General features: G+C 40.5%; 4 protein-coding genes across 4 annotated transcripts in view; 2 read left to right on the top strand and 2 right to left on the bottom strand.

The window, feature by feature from the left end:
- The first annotated feature begins 2,396 nt into the window (after positions 1-2,396).
- Positions 2,397-6,344, top strand: LOC116027537 (cation/H(+) antiporter 15-like). Its single transcript, XM_031269239.1, has 5 exons — positions 2,397-2,698; positions 2,865-3,138; positions 3,210-3,931; positions 4,672-5,337; positions 5,688-6,344. Exons 1-5 carry the CDS (start codon positions 2,486-2,488, stop codon positions 6,342-6,344), a joined length of 2,532 nt encoding a protein of 843 aa, XP_031125099.1. The 5' UTR covers positions 2,397-2,485.
- Positions 6,345-8,286: 1,942 nt separating this feature from the next.
- Positions 8,287-8,834, bottom strand: LOC116027934 (14 kDa proline-rich protein DC2.15-like). The gene has a single exon (XM_031269717.1). It carries the CDS (start codon positions 8,788-8,790, stop codon positions 8,410-8,412), a length of 381 nt encoding a protein of 126 aa, XP_031125577.1. The 5' UTR covers positions 8,791-8,834; the 3' UTR covers positions 8,287-8,409.
- Positions 8,835-9,402: 568 nt separating this feature from the next.
- Positions 9,403-10,289, bottom strand: LOC116028095 (36.4 kDa proline-rich protein-like). Its single transcript, XM_031269893.1, has one exon. It carries the CDS (start codon positions 10,276-10,278, stop codon positions 9,661-9,663), a length of 618 nt encoding a protein of 205 aa, XP_031125753.1. The 5' UTR covers positions 10,279-10,289; the 3' UTR covers positions 9,403-9,660.
- A 1,749-nt stretch (positions 10,290-12,038) lies between these two features.
- The window catches only part of LOC116027538 (cation/H(+) antiporter 15-like), a 7,082-nt gene continuing 4,074 nt past the window's right edge, over positions 12,039-15,046 (top strand). Inside the window, exons 1-3 of the mRNA XM_031269241.1 lie at positions 12,039-12,260; positions 12,349-12,622; positions 13,190-13,911. Of these exons, the coding sequence (XP_031125101.1) occupies positions 12,039-12,260; positions 12,349-12,622; positions 13,190-13,911 (1,218 nt within the window). The remainder of the gene's footprint in view (positions 12,261-12,348; positions 12,623-13,189; positions 13,912-15,046) is intronic.

The following is a 15,046-nucleotide window of genomic DNA, read 5'->3' on the forward strand; positions in this document are numbered from 1 at the left end:
AGAGAGGTTGAAAGTTTGAACACCCTCTTGTATGCATCGAAAAAATCAATATGACCAGCACTGGACACCTTACGGCCTGACAAAAAAAAAAAAAAAAAAAAAACAAGGTTCTCCACCCACAAGTCTATGGCCTCCAAGTGGCCTATTTAATTTATACCATTATTAGATTGTTAGGATTATGAACTCAAAAAAAAAAAAGATTGTTAGGATTGTTTTATTATTTATATTTATCTTAGTTTGTTTGTTACGATTATTAATTTATCATATTCTTAATAATTATCTCATTAATGTGTTTGCAATCTGATTGTTAATGGTTATTTAAGGTCATTGCATATTAATTGAAATATAAATTCATGAATCTTGCCATACAACTCGAATGACTAAATTAGGACTTTACACTGACTACACGACACAATCATCCTGAACAGATGGCTCAAGCATAGGTTAACCTATCATCTTTAAGACTAGTCGAACCCTAAGAGTGTGTTTAGAAACCCGAAAAGTTAATTTCGAGAAATCATTTTTCGAGTTTCCTGACTTGGGAAAATAGGGAAATTCAAATAAAGATTTTTCTTTTGGTCAAAATAGAAATAGGGTTTGAAATAATAAAATTCTTTCTGTTTTGGAGGAAAATGATTTCTGCCAAAATTTGTCGGAAATCACTTTCCACACACCAATCAAACACAACAGTCGGCCTCAACTCTGCCATATCTCAGCCTACCCAACTATACACTGGTTTCTGCCAGAAACCATAGGCTTGATTTTCGGGGGAAAACCAGACCAGTAGTGCTTTGGTTTTTGCTGCGGATTTCCGCCGGAAACTATATGTGTCTTTTTTCTTTTTTTTTTTTTTAATTTTTAAATTTTAATAAATAACATTATTTTTAATATTATTATAAATATTTTTATATTCTAAATAAAACAATTAAAATGCTTAATTATACAATTCCACTCATTTTTCAAAAAATGAACCAAATACACCAAAACAATTTTTCAATAATGCAACCAGAAACTATTTTTAAAAAAACAACTCATTTTTCATAAAATATTTTTCAAAAAGCATTTTCTTGGTTTCAAACCCACCCAATGATCATCAATACTCATCAAACTAAGTGAGAGTATTATCCCAACACAACCTCTCAGTTTTTGTGCCGTGAGATTTGTCAACACAAAGAAGTACATAGCAAGAAAACATTATGAGTAATAACCCAAATTGGTTTCCACAAAGCCAACATTGCATTTAACCATCGCTTGTATTCCCAACGGAGGTCATCATCACCTGGTTGCGTACTTAATTAATTGGCTAAGGCAAGCCCAACGCCCCAATACTTAGAGAAATTATAGAAAATTTTGAAGAGATAATGCTTTAATATAATTTAAATTCGCATCTAATACTCTGCTAATTTCTCCTTGTTGATAAGCTCTAAAATCTTAAAAATTAGGAAATCCCTGTGATAGGGGTGACCGAGTGAATAGAGCATGATTCATTGATTCTCGTACTTAAAGTTACGAGTTTGATTTTGTCAATATCATCTTAGACAAGTTCATCATACAAAATTTTCTTAATGTGGTTTACCTCTTCTAAGCGTAATTTATCCGTAGTATAGTGTCAATAGATTTTCCCCGCCGCCCAAAACAGAAGAAGAAACCCAAATGTTTGTATTATACTCCATAAAACATAAATCGTTGGGTTCTAGCCCAATAAATCATGATAATCCAAAATTTATTTGAAGTCAATATATGGGCTTAAACTCATGCGCTGCTTCAATTATTAGAATAAGGTCCAAAGACTTCAACCCATATGCCTATTTCCCCATTTATATATGCCTTGGACCAGGATTCATATTGAATTGTGAATCCTAATACAAAAATTATGTACCTTTATGAGAAAGTAATACGTTTTGTGATCTTAACCGATAAATAATTATAATGAGGTAATTAAAGTAAACTAAGTTGTGCATAATTAATTGACTCAACCTGTTAATTATGAATTCTTTCTCCAAAAAGTTGAATCCCCAGCCTACCCTACCCCGACAGAACTCAGTGACTCAACAAGCATGGCCTCTCAGTGTGCACAAGAGATTTGTCCACTATGAGTATAACCCCATGCTGCCGCTGCCGAGTTTCGAACCTTGGTCTCTTTCCCAAATACTACCTACTGAACCTGGTAATTATGGATTCTATTTTAATAGCATAGAAATGGTGTGACAAAATAAAATTAAGGTTAACTTGAATTAATTTGGGATGGTCCATAGAAGATCTAGGGCATGCACATCATCAACCACAGGAAATAACCTAATCTCTAACTCTCTCTTTCTCTCTCTATCCAACCAACCAAAAAAAAAAAAAAGAAAGAAAGAAAATTCTCTCTCTGGAAACAAGTTTGGCCAAGAAATGAAGGTGATGCAGTGAAGATTATCGTAGGTTGCCTTGATGCAGCGTAGGGAAGAGTGGGAAACTTGCGACACACGGAAAGGCATAGATAATGGTGAAGGAGGCGGATAACCATTCGCATTTGAATCTTCTATGCTACGCGCCGACGATGATCACCACGCACGGGATATGGCAGGGCGACAACCCTTTGGATTATTCTCTCCCTCTCTTTATTCTCCAGTTAACTATTATCGTGGTCACCACGCGCATTCTCGTCTTCATCTTGAAACCCTTACGTCAACCCCGCGTCATTTCTGAGATTCTGGTAGGTCTGATATGCCAGAGCGATTGCACAGAGCCCCCTAAATTTTTATTTAATTATGAGCGTAACGTTAATGATGGGGTCTAGTAAGTGTTATCTGCCAGAGCAACTGCATAGAGCCCCCTAAATTTTTGTAATTATGAGTGTAACTTTAATGGAGGTGTTGCAGGGTGGAATAATATTGGGGCCGTCGTTGCTGGGGAGGAACAAGACGTTTGCGTTCATGGTGTTTCCCCTGAGAAGTGTGTTGATTCTTGAAACAATAGCGAATTTGGGGCTTCTGTACTTCCTTTTCCTGGTGGGATTGGAGATGGATCTGACGGTGATTCGCAGGACGGGGAAACAGGCGTTGGCCATCGCCATCTCCGGGATGGTTCTGCCGTTCCTAATCGGCGTTTCCTTCTCCTTCAGGATCACCAAGGAGACGCAGGTGATAAGGCAAGGTATTAAGGAATAATAATATTTGTATGAATTGATTTAGTCTAGTTAGTTATATTTTCTAGCTTCTCCTTAGGGACGTTCGTTCTGTTCCTGGGCGTGTCGTTGTGCATCACGGCGTTTCCCGTCTTGGCGAGGATCCTTGCGGAGCTGAAGCTCCTGAACACCGATCTCGGCAAGATCGCCATGTCCTCCGCGCTCATCAACGACGTCTGCGCGTGGGTGCTACTCGCCTTCGCCATCACCTTGGCCGAGAACGACACCATACCCTTGGCTACCTTATGGGTTTTCCTCTCTTGCGCCGCCTTCGTTTGCTTCTGCATCTTCGTCGTCCGGCCGTTGATCGAGATGGTTATCCAGCAGACCCCCGAAGGGGAAACCGTAAACGAGATATACATCTGCCTTATACTCTCCGGCGTTACGATCTCCGGCTTCGTGACCGACGCGATCGGGACGCATGCCGTTTTCGGGGCGTTCGTGTTCGGGTTAGTGATTCCCAACGGGCCGCTCAGCTTATCGCTTATAGAGAAATTGGAGGATTTCGTGTCGGGGCTGTTGTTGCCGCTGTTCTTCGCCACCAGCGGCCTCAAGACGGAGATCACCGCCATAAAAGGTGTCGGGACGTGGTCCATTTTAGCCGTGGTCATCATTCTTTCCTGTGCCGGAAAAGTCGCCGGAACTCTTCTCGTGGCTCTCTACTACAAAATGCCTTTTAAAGAAGGTCTTACTCTTGGTCTGCTCATGAATGCCAAAGGCCTTATTGAGATGATCGTTCTCAACGTTGGTAAAGACCAACAGGTAATCATATATATATATATATATATTAACAAAAACAAATATTAGATCAAATTAAGTTTAATTGGATTGTTTTGATCTTAAGTTTTCTATCTTGATAAAGAGATTTTCAATCACTTTTGACTAGGCGTGTAGATGAGCCGAGCGGCTCGCGAGCATGTCAAAGCTCAGCTCAAGCTCGAGATCTAATATCTTAAGCTCATGGCTCGTCGAGCCGTTCGAGAGCTATATATATATATATATATATATATATATTATATGTATATTATTATAGTGTATTTTTTATTGAAACATGAATTTAAAATCAAACATGTTAAGTTTGACCTCAAAATTAAATTGAGCATCAGTTCTTGAGCTTGAGCCGAGCCTTCCTTAACGAGCTCGAGCTCGAGTCATCCTAGGCTCGAGCTCAGCTCGGCTCGTTTACACCCCTACTTTTGACTGGTGTTTAAAATACTCAACCGATTTTCACTCATAATTGGACGTCTTGTTTGGTAACATTGTTAACTTATCACCCAATTTTACTTATTTAACCACTATTAATCGTTTGACTTGGTTAAACAATCAATATGAGTGTTTAATTAATCAGCTTCTTGTAACAACTTATTATTTCAAAATGCTAAAATTCAAAAAGTTGCTTCGGATCAACTTCTAAGAAGGTCATTTTGCATGTAATCAGTCATTAATTAACAACTAATTTACCAAATACTTTTCTACACTCCTCTAGTGCTATCAACATGCAGGTACTAGATAGTGAGGCATTTGCGATAATGATAGTGGTGGCTTTGATAATGACGGCAATCATCAGCCCACTGGTGACAGTAGTGTACAAGCCTGCAAAAAAATTCATACCCTACAAAAGAAGATCAGTCCAAAGAACAAAACCCAACAGCGAATTCCGAATCTCGGTGTGCGTTCACACCCCAAGAAATGTCCCAACCATCATTAATCTCCTCGAAGCTACGAACCCCACCAAGAGATCCCCAATCTGTGTCTACGTCTGCCACCTCGTTGAGCTCACCGGCCGCGCCTCCGCCATGCTCATCGTCCACAACAACAGAAATGCCAACCGTCAGCCGCTCAACTGCACACAGGCGCAGTCCGACCACATCATCAACGCCTTCGAGAACTTCGAGCAGCACGCCGACGGCGGCGTCTCCGTCCAGCCCCACACCGTCATGTCCCCCTACTCCACCATGCACGAAGACATTTGCAGCTTCGCAGAGGATAAGCGCGTAGCGATTGTGATCATTCCGTTTCACAAACAACAAACGGTTGACGGTGGGATGGAGTCCACCAATCCGGCGTACCGTGCGATCAACCAGAACGTCCTAGCTAACGCGCCTTGCTCCGTCGGAATCCTCGTTGACCGAGGTTTAAGCGGCTCCACCCGGCTAGCTGCCAGCGAGGTATGAGATATTCACGAAATTAAATGAACTAAAGGTGTGTTTGGAAACCAAAAAAATAATTTGCTGCTGGATTTTCTGTCCAAATGTGGTCAGCGAAAAACAATTTCCTTTGACCTGAAAAATCAAGCTAAAATTTTGAAAAACACTTCAGAATTTTTTCTAAAGCTATTTTCCAGAAATGGCTTTAGTGAGATTTCGGCCAAAATGACCTAAGTCTCTCCTATTCGGCGGAAACCAGAGCAAACTGCTCTAGGTTTCCGGCAGGAATCAATCTGTAGAAATTTTGTTTTGTTTTTACTTTTCAAATAAATATTATTATTTTATATATTATTATAATTTTTATATTCCAGGTTTCCCACCACGTGGCCGTTTTATTCTTCAGCGGACCAGACGACCGGGAGGCGTTAGCGTACGCGTGGAGAATGAGTGATCACCCTGGGATTAGTTTGACGGTTATGCGGTTTCTTCCCGGAGATTCCGCCGTAGAGCCGTCGGAGAGCGATAGCATGAGGAATAACAACACTAAAAAATCCGGAGTTCTAACGGTGGTGACGGACACGGACAAGGACAGGGAGAAGCAGCTGGATGAGGACTACATAAACCAGTTCCGAGCAAAAACGGCCGACAACGAGACGGTGGCGTACACGGAGGTGGTTGTTAACAACGGCGAGGAAACGGTGGCGGCAATAAGGTCAATAGACAGTATGCACGACCTTTTCATAGTGGGTAGAGGTCAGGGCAACATTTCGCAGTTAACGGCGGGATTGACGGACTGGAGTGAGTGCCCGGAGCTGGGTGCCATCGGAGATTTATTGGCGTCGACGGACTTCGCCTCCACGGTGTCGGTTCTGGTGGTGCAACAATACGTCGAAATTGGGAACGATGCTGACCCGCTTTCCACGCCGGATACTCCGACGAACCAAAATGTGCCGTTCGACGGCGGTAGCTTCGCTAATAGACGGACTCCGACGGGAAGCGCATCGCTAGCTTACCACCCGCAGCCCTAAAAGGCGCCGGCGATATTTTTGTTTATTTAAATTCTTTTTCAGTTTCATCATCTTATCAACTTTCTTCCTTGTAAATGATTCTGTCATATAAAATCATTCTTTTTAACCAACACTAACATATATATAATTGATTAGAGTGTGAAGTATATATATTATGTGGTCAAATTATCCTTGCAAAATAATTTATTCTCAATTTTTAATTTATCAAATACAATTATTTCCACCATTACCAAAAAATGGTTGGAATTAGTTTTTTCAGCCACTTTGCATATCAAAAAAATTCTTCCCTACTATTACAAACCATCGTCAAAAGTGATTGGTAACGATGGTCACCAACAGAAAGACGTAGGGAATCGTGATTAGTTAAATGAACTTTGAAGTTTGGATTTGTGATTTTTTTAAAGTTTTTATTTACTATTAAAATAAAAAAAATTTAAAATACTTTATAAATTTAAGAAAACACACACCAAAATAAAGCAAAAGTTGTTTTGTGAAACAAGTTGACTTTTCGTAAATAATAATAATAATAATAGTAATAATAATTAATTAAATTTAATTCATCAACAGGTTTCCTATCAAGGTGGAAGTGTATTATTAAAGGGGGGCGGGGGAGGGGTGGCAGCGGCAGGTGTGTGTGTGTTTTTTTCTAATTATTTTAATTTTTTATTTTAATAGTTTATTATTAAGTAAGTAACCTCATAAAATGCATGCTAACCTGCTCTCAGGTGAAATTGCATACATTTGGAGTGTTTAGTGGCTTGATTGCACTTTTTTTTGGTTCAGTGGCCTAATTACACTTTCATGTTACGTTCGGTGGCCAATTTGAACCTTATTCCAATAATAATAAATAGTAGTGAATAAAAGAACAAATAAACACAAGGATTTTAACGTGGAAACCAAAAGGTGAAAACCACGGGTCATTTTGGGCGGTGCCAAGCCGAAATCCACTATATTTTTGTATGAGTCGGGTACATGTGTTGTAGGGTGTTTAGAGTGGGGTTTTGGTTTGATGTTGAGTTGCTTACCCTTTCTCAAGGCTTTACACCCCTATTTATACAAGTTAGGAGGTATTTCTCCCTTTTGGTAACCCTAAGCTATCATAAATGCTTTAAGATTTCTTTCCTTATTACATTTGGAATATTTTCCTAATCTATTTTGATCTTCTTTCCATATCTCCAGCACAAAATCTGCAATTCCCTTCCATCTCTTTTAGGAAACTTCCCAAACCACCTGCATTGCATTGCTTTATCCTTACCGACCTTCCCGCCCCTTCACTCGGCCACATCTCCTTTAGGTTGGTCGGAGCGCTTTCTCTCTTCCGAATATTAAATCCCGAGCCTTAGTCCTTCCCATCAGTCGTCTTTTCCTCTATTCCGAGTTCCAAGTACCGAGCCTTATCCCATATATCCCCCATCAGTAACCATAAGGTTCAAAATTCGACTTCAGTGAGAGGGTCTTATTTACCTTTTTGGTTTGAGTCGATAAACTATGGACAACCTTGATTGATTTATCTTCTTAGAGAGTTGTGATCCTTTGATGACTATGATCACAATAAGATAGCGTTTATCCAATACACAACCTCAGGTAATGGTGGCTGGCGGTTTCCTGGTTACCCAAAAAAATCTTGTCACACGTTTTGAGAAAGGAATAAAATTTGTCATGTCATATTGTATTAAGGTAGGATAAAATTTTATTAAATATGCATATTTGGTGATACTTACCGCAATGATTGCCATGCCATATCTAATGTTAACACAAGTTTTAATTGTAACAATGGAAGTCTTCGATCTGCACCTGAATATGTACTAGGTTTTCGAAGAAGATGGAGAAGTCATAAATAATGTTTTTATTAATTGCCAAATCAATAAGCAGATTCACAACCCTCCCTCAAATCAATAAGAAGAACATAGACTAAACAAAATAGGAAGCAATTAAGAATACAACTAATCTCCGACAACTAGCTAGCTAGACAACATAAGCTAGAATGCTGAAGACTAAACACACCAAAAGCAAAGAAACTAAAAAGAATGGAAGAAGAAGAAGAAGATGATAATAAGCTGTTGGCTTATTCGCATTTGAAGCCTTCTGGGACCTTCTTTCCACAGTTGTTGAGGACCAAGCTGAGGGAGAGGGGAACATTAAGGTTAATACCCAAGACATTGGCTTTAATAGCGGTGCAAAGGCAGACAGCGGCCTCAAGATCTACAAGACCGTCAATGAGAGGGCAGCAATGGGCCTTTGCAGGGCTGCCGATAACAAGGTGGACCAAGTCGTTCAAGAGGTTGGCACAGACCTTCAATTTAAGTGCATCTTTAGGGCATTTCGCCTTGCCATGGCCGTGGCCGCCAGATGGGGGTGGTGGGCAAGGGACATTGGTGGAGCTAACCATTGTGAAGAAGAGGATGTTCAAAGTGAGGAGAAGGGCAAGTGATGCAACCTTAGCCATTTTTTTTTCCAAATTGAACAAAGGGGGGTTTTTTTTTAGCTCAAAATATGGCTAAGCTATTTGCTTGGCTTTAGGCTTGGTAATTAGATTGATGCATTGAGCATAGTATTTATAGCTCAAAACTTTGGGCATCTTTACATTTTAAAAACAATTTGTTTTGGATGGTAATGGAGAAAAATAGAGAGATCCCATGTGAGGTAGCTTATTAGCATGGAAATTGAAGCTGGCAAAAGCAACTTGGAGATGATGAGCAAGGAATTATGGACTTTTTGGAGTTTTATACATTTCACATCTATATATTGGTAATTAATTCGGAGATCTATCTGTAATTAAGGGGATCAGATCGAAAAGAAAGAGGAATAAACACTACATATCTCTATTATTACAAATTTGTTTGTTTGCGCATGTTAGTAATATAATTATATAAAATTCTAACTAATTTGCAATTTAATTATTGTTGGATGTAATTAACTTAACGACTAGGAAAATACTACTTGACCTCCTAAATTATACTCCCTCTTACAAAATATTAAATGTTGGATGTTGACATTTTCCTTGGGACTCACACGATGAAAATAACCAATCAATCATTGCCACGTCAGGGAGTAAAAGTGAGGGAGTAGAAAAATGGAGTATATGTAGTAGTAGACTCTAAAGACTATTACACATGATCACACCTTAAATTTGTGAAACTAAAAAAAACAATAATTGAAGTAGTACTAAGATTGACAATAGGTTGCTAATTGGCAATTAACTTCCTAGTAGATTACATTATTAAACTTTGCACTCTCTCTCTCCCCCTCTCTCTCTCTGAATAGAATGAAAAACTAACATTGCATGCAATAAGGATTGTGGGAAATGAGAAGACAATTAAAGAAGAGGAGGACAAGTAAATCCAGGAGGAGGAGTGAGGCCACAAGTGGCAAGAACTTGCAGAGCCAGTGGAAGGAAAATGTTGAGGTTGAGAAGCTTTATTCTTATGGTGGTGCAAAGGCACACCGCCGCCTCTAGCTCCAGCAGCCCTTGAAGCACCGGACAGCAAACATTCTCCACCGGATTCCCTATTCCGACGTGCACTAATCCGCCCAGAACGTCAAGACACAGCCCTAATTTCAGCGCGTTTATCGGGCATTTCGCCGCCGGCGGAGGGAAAATTCCCCCGCCGCCGCCGCCGGGGGCCGGAGTATACGGTGGGTATCCGCCGCCGCCCGGTGGGTTGATGATTGGAGGGTTGATTATCGGCGGGAGGATGCCCGGAGGGTTTATGATCGGCGGCAGGACGCCGGGAGGCGGTAAAATGACTGGAGGGTTTACGACCGGCGGCGGATGGGGACGGGGAGTTTTGGGTGGATGGGGGCGAGGTTTGGGCGGGCTAGGGCGGTGGTAAGGCGGCGACGGCAACGGCGGGCAGCCACCACAGCCATAAACCGGCGGCGACGCCATGCAAGCCATGCAAATGAAGAGCAAAGCTGAAACCTTGAAACCCATAGGAATTTAGGGTTTTGCACTTTTGAATCCAATTTTGTTTGTTCTTCTAAGAACAATTGTGAATCATATATAAGATTGATGGGAATGAAGAATGTATATATAGGAGGGAAGGGGATTTGGCCACCCGTGACGAGAAGTACACGTATATATATAGTACGTGGTGATTAGGAGGATTGAAAGGTGAAGCAGAGAGGTGAGACTGCAGAATTTTGGAGCATAGCATAAGCTACGTCGTTTTACACGAACTTCAATACCTAATCCGTGACTTATGGCTCCTTTCAATCCGTGAAGACGACAGACTCTTTTTACTTTCACAAGGAAGTACAGTTCTCTGTTGTTTTGCACAGATTCTTAGGGTTCCCTGGTCCCTTACTACCCCATACACGTTTGTTTTCGTACTTAAACTTGGAAGTCTTATTGTTATCTACGGACTACTAGTTAATTATTATTTGACTACTTGATTATAAGAAGGTAAATCAGTTTAAATTGTTCATAATTGATAGACTTAAAACATAAAGGTCAGCCAAAGACCTTGTGGTCTAGTGGCACCCGGTGACCCGGTTTACACTCCCACATGGATGATGAGAGTGAGTTTGAGCCTTAGTGGAGGCAACTGTTGACTCAAAGAAAAAAACATAAAGGTCAATGATACGATGGGTCTTGACTTGAGTACTGTATCATTTAGTGTTGTTGCCCATTGAAAAGGCTACCTGGTGCACCTAGCTAGTGCCGAGAAGAGTTCTAAGTCAATAGGTAACCTTGTAATTATCAACTTAACAATGGAACTGTTTGGATACCTTGGCCTTAGGGTGCCATAAGTTGTCTTTTATTAGTAATAACATATTTTTTGGGCAACACTTTTACTTAATTTTTCGATAATGTTAGCCTACCGTTCGACTACTCAAGTAACCGATCCATAAAACTAAAAAAATGTCACTTCAATTGTGCGGGTGCATGCCCTAAGTAGTTGTCTTTTAACATTAGGAGTTCATTTCACGAGTTATCATGTGAACCTAGCTTTAATAAAACTAAAAATTTTCACTTCAATTATGAGGCCCTCCACTTACTATACCCCTATTTTAAAGTCTTGAAAGAATAGATAAGTCATGTTATAGATATGTATCAACTATATATGGAACCTCCTACGACAACAATTACAAGCTAAGAGCTTATCAATTCTCTTTAGATATATTGGTTAAGTGTTAAGTGTTAACATGTTAAATTATGTCCAAAGAATAGATTTTATTTTAATGCATATATAAAAAGAGAATACAATTACATGACATTGTTCGCTCGGTCTCTCTGTTGGAAACCTTCTCCACCGGATTCCCTATTCCCACGTGCACCAATCCGCCCAGAAAGTTGGTCTCTTCCACAAAAACTACCTACCGAACCTGTTAATAATTATGGATTCTATTTTAATAGCATAGAAGTGGTGTGACAAAATGAAATAAGGTTAACTAGAAATAATTTGTGACGGGTTGTATAGTAAAGTATTGACCATAGAAGATCTAGGGCATGCAAATGATCAACCACAGGAAAATAACCTAATCTCTAACTCTCTCTTTCTCTCTCTATCCAACTAACCAAAAAAAAAAAAAATAAATAAAAAATTCTCTCTCTGGAAACAAGTTTGGCCAAGAAATGAAGGTGATGCAGTGAAGATTGTAGGTTAATTGCCACAATATCCTTGATGCAGCGTAGTGAAGATTGGAAAACTTGCGACACACGGAAAGGCAGAAAGACGAAGATAGAAGAAGATGGCGGAGATAGTGGTGAAGGAGAAGAACCATGTGGAGGAGAATATTATATGCTACGCGCCGACGATGATCACCACGCACGGCATATGGCAGGGCGACAACCCTTTGGATTATTCTCTCCCTCTCTTCATTCTCCAGTTAACTATGGTCGTCGTCACCACGCGCATCCTCGTCTTCATCTTGAAACCCTTACGTCAACCCCGCGTCATCTCTGAGATTCTCGTGAGTCTCTAATCTGTCAGAGCGACTGCACAGAGCCCCTAAGTTTTTTTATAATTACGAGCCTAACGTGTTAATGGGGGTGTTGCAGGGTGGAATAATATTGGGGCCTTCGGTGCTGGGGAGGAACAAGACGTTTGCGTTCATGGTGTTTCCCCTGAGAAGTGTGTTGGTTCTTGAAACAATGGCCAACTTGGGGCTTCTGTACTTCCTTTTCCTGGTGGGATTGGAGATGGATCTGACGGTGATTCGCCGGACGGGGAAACGGGCGATGGCCATCGCCATCTCCGGGATGGTTTTGCCGTTCCTAATCGGCGTTTCCTTCTCCTTCACGCTCCACAAGGGGACGCAGGTGATGAAACAAGGTATTAAGATTTGGGAAAAGGGCCGAACTTTAATTGAAAAAGTCAATTAGTCCCCTAAATTTTTTAAAGGTGCAATTACACTCATCAACAATTTATTTTGATGCAATGAGACTCAAAAAATTCATTAATAATCTTCTATCACATGTCATTAGGGTTTCGGCCACACTCCAACGAAATTTCAGATGAAAAACGTCACGGAGAACTTTGACCACTGTGGTCGCCTTTTTCCAGCCCTTTTCGCTGGAGAAGGTGACCTTGGTCACCTTTTCTGTACCTAGCTTCTCCGTGATTGGCGACCATTCGCCGATCACTTTTTCCACTTGAAATTTTGGGAAAGTGTGGTCGGAACCCTAATGACATGTGATAGGAGGTCTTTTAGATCTCATTGTATCAAAACGAATTGTTAATGGGTATAGTTGCATCTTTAAAAAGTATAAGTGTTAATTGACTTTTCAGCTAAAGTTTGAGGGTCTATTTGATCATTTTTTCCTTAAGATTTAGTTTAACTAGTTATATTTCTCTCTTATTGTATTCTTCCATGATTCATTGAATAAATATACACTCAAGGGACGTTCATTCTCTTCCTCGGTGTGGCGCTGTCCATCACGGCGTTCCCGGTTCTGGCGAGGATCCTGGCGGAGCTGAAGCTCCTCAACACCGATATCGGCAAGATCGCCATGTCCGCCGCGCTCATCAACGACGTTTGCGCGTGGGTGCTACTCGCCTTCGCCATCACCTTGGCGGAGAACGACACCATCCCCTTAGCTACCCTATGGGTTTTCCTCTCCAGCGTCGCCTTCGTTTGCTTCTGCGTCTTCGTCGTCCGGCCGTTGATCGAGATTGTTATCCGGCAGACCCCCGAAGGGGAGACCATAAACGAGTTCTACATCTACCTTATACTCACCGGCGTTATGATCTCCGGCTTCGTGACCGACGCGATCGGGACCCACTCCGTTTTCGGGGCGTTCGTGTTCGGGTTGGTGATTCCGAGCGGGTCGCTCGGCCTGACACTTATAGAGAGATTGGAGGATTTTGTGTCGGGGCTTTTGTTGCCGCTGTTCTTCGCCACCAGCGGGCTCAAGACGGAGATCAGCGCCATAAAAGGCGTCGGAACGTGGTCCATTTTAGTCGTGGTCATCATTCTTTCCTGTGCCGGAAAAGTCGCCGGAACTCTTCTCGTGGCTCTCTACTACAAAATGCCTTTTAACGAAGGCCTTACTCTTGGTCTGCTCATGAATGCCAAAGGACTTATTGAGATGATCGTCCTTAACGTTGGTAAAGACCAAAAGGTAATCATTAACAAAAAGATTAATTTTCCTATCCTTTGACGGCTAGATGAAATTAATTATTTGACCAACTTTAATTGAATTATTTCTTAAGGTTTCTATCTTGATAATGAGATTTTCAACCACTTTTGACTAATATTTAATTTGAAATACTCAACCAATTTTCACTCATAATTGGAAAACACAGTTTATACTGAAGATGTTTGAATTATTAGTTATGGATAATTAAGGCTGGTTTGACATCTAAATTGACTTGCATGTTTACTTTCTTGTGGTATTCTTAAGGATGCCAATTGTACCCTACTCAGCGGGGAATCCAAATCCCTGCCCCGACAAGAACTAAAATTGGGACAAAAATAGGAGAATCGGGACGGGGACGAGGAGAATATTTAATTCCCCATTCGGGACGGGACTGGGATGGGGAGTACTCTCCCCGTATCGTCCCGTCCCATTTCTATATATATATATATATATATATATATATATATATATATATATATATATATATATATATAATTTTATAATATTTATGAAAATGACCCCGCTCATTTTAAAAGTTTATAATATTTATGAAAATGACCCCGTTCATTTTTTACTTGATTTCTCATCCATAAGATCTTACAGATCAATGGTTCAGATTTGTCCTCACGTTCTCACTTAGGTGCATAGTTCTTATATGATTAGGATTCTATATATATATATATATATATATATATGCATTTAGTAGTAAAATACTTAGTAGCATTTATGTTGAAGATGAATATATAGTTAATTTTTATAAATTAAAAATGGGTTTCGGGATTCCGTTCCTTGATAATCCCTGTGGAGATGGGTATAGGGCAATTGCGGGAGAAAGTTGGGGGCGGGGATAGGCCTGGGGGTATGCCCCGCCCAATTGACATCCCTAGACTGTTCTTTGCCTATTTGGTTGATTGTCTGATTTTATACTCCTTATAGTAAACTTTGCCAACTAGAATTACAAGGCGAATTTCGCTTAAAGCCTTGATTATGATAGTAACAGTGAACTCTTTTTCAATGATTGTTTGATTGTTGCATGCATGCAGGTACTAGATAGCGAGTCATTTGCGATAATGATAGTGGTGCTGTGATAATGACGGCAATCATCAGCCCACTAGTG

Source organism: Ipomoea triloba, chromosome 8, assembly GCF_003576645.1.
Source record: "Ipomoea triloba cultivar NCNSP0323 chromosome 8, ASM357664v1".
NCBI classification, from domain to species: Eukaryota; Viridiplantae; Streptophyta; class Magnoliopsida; order Solanales; family Convolvulaceae; genus Ipomoea; species Ipomoea triloba.

What these genes read in the sequence shown, in the direction of transcription:
- LOC116027537 (XM_031269239.1), top strand. Translation starts at nt 2,486, where the DNA reads ATGGTGAAGGAGGCGGATAACCATTCGCATTTGAATCTTCTATGCTAC. An exon ending in GCGTCATTTCTGAGATTCTG is followed by an intron (nt 2,699 to 2,864) that starts GTAGGTCTGATA and finishes GAGGTGTTGCAG; the next exon opens with GGTGGAATAATATTGGGGCC. An exon ending in ACGTTGGTAAAGACCAACAG is followed by an intron (nt 3,932 to 4,671) that starts GTAATCATATAT and finishes ATCAACATGCAG; the next exon opens with GTACTAGATAGTGAGGCATT.
- LOC116027934 (XM_031269717.1), bottom strand. Translation starts at nt 8,790, where the DNA reads ATGGCTAAGGTTGCATCACTTGCCCTTCTCCTCACTTTGAACATCCTC.
- LOC116028095 (XM_031269893.1), bottom strand. Translation starts at nt 10,278, where the DNA reads ATGGGTTTCAAGGTTTCAGCTTTGCTCTTCATTTGCATGGCTTGCATG.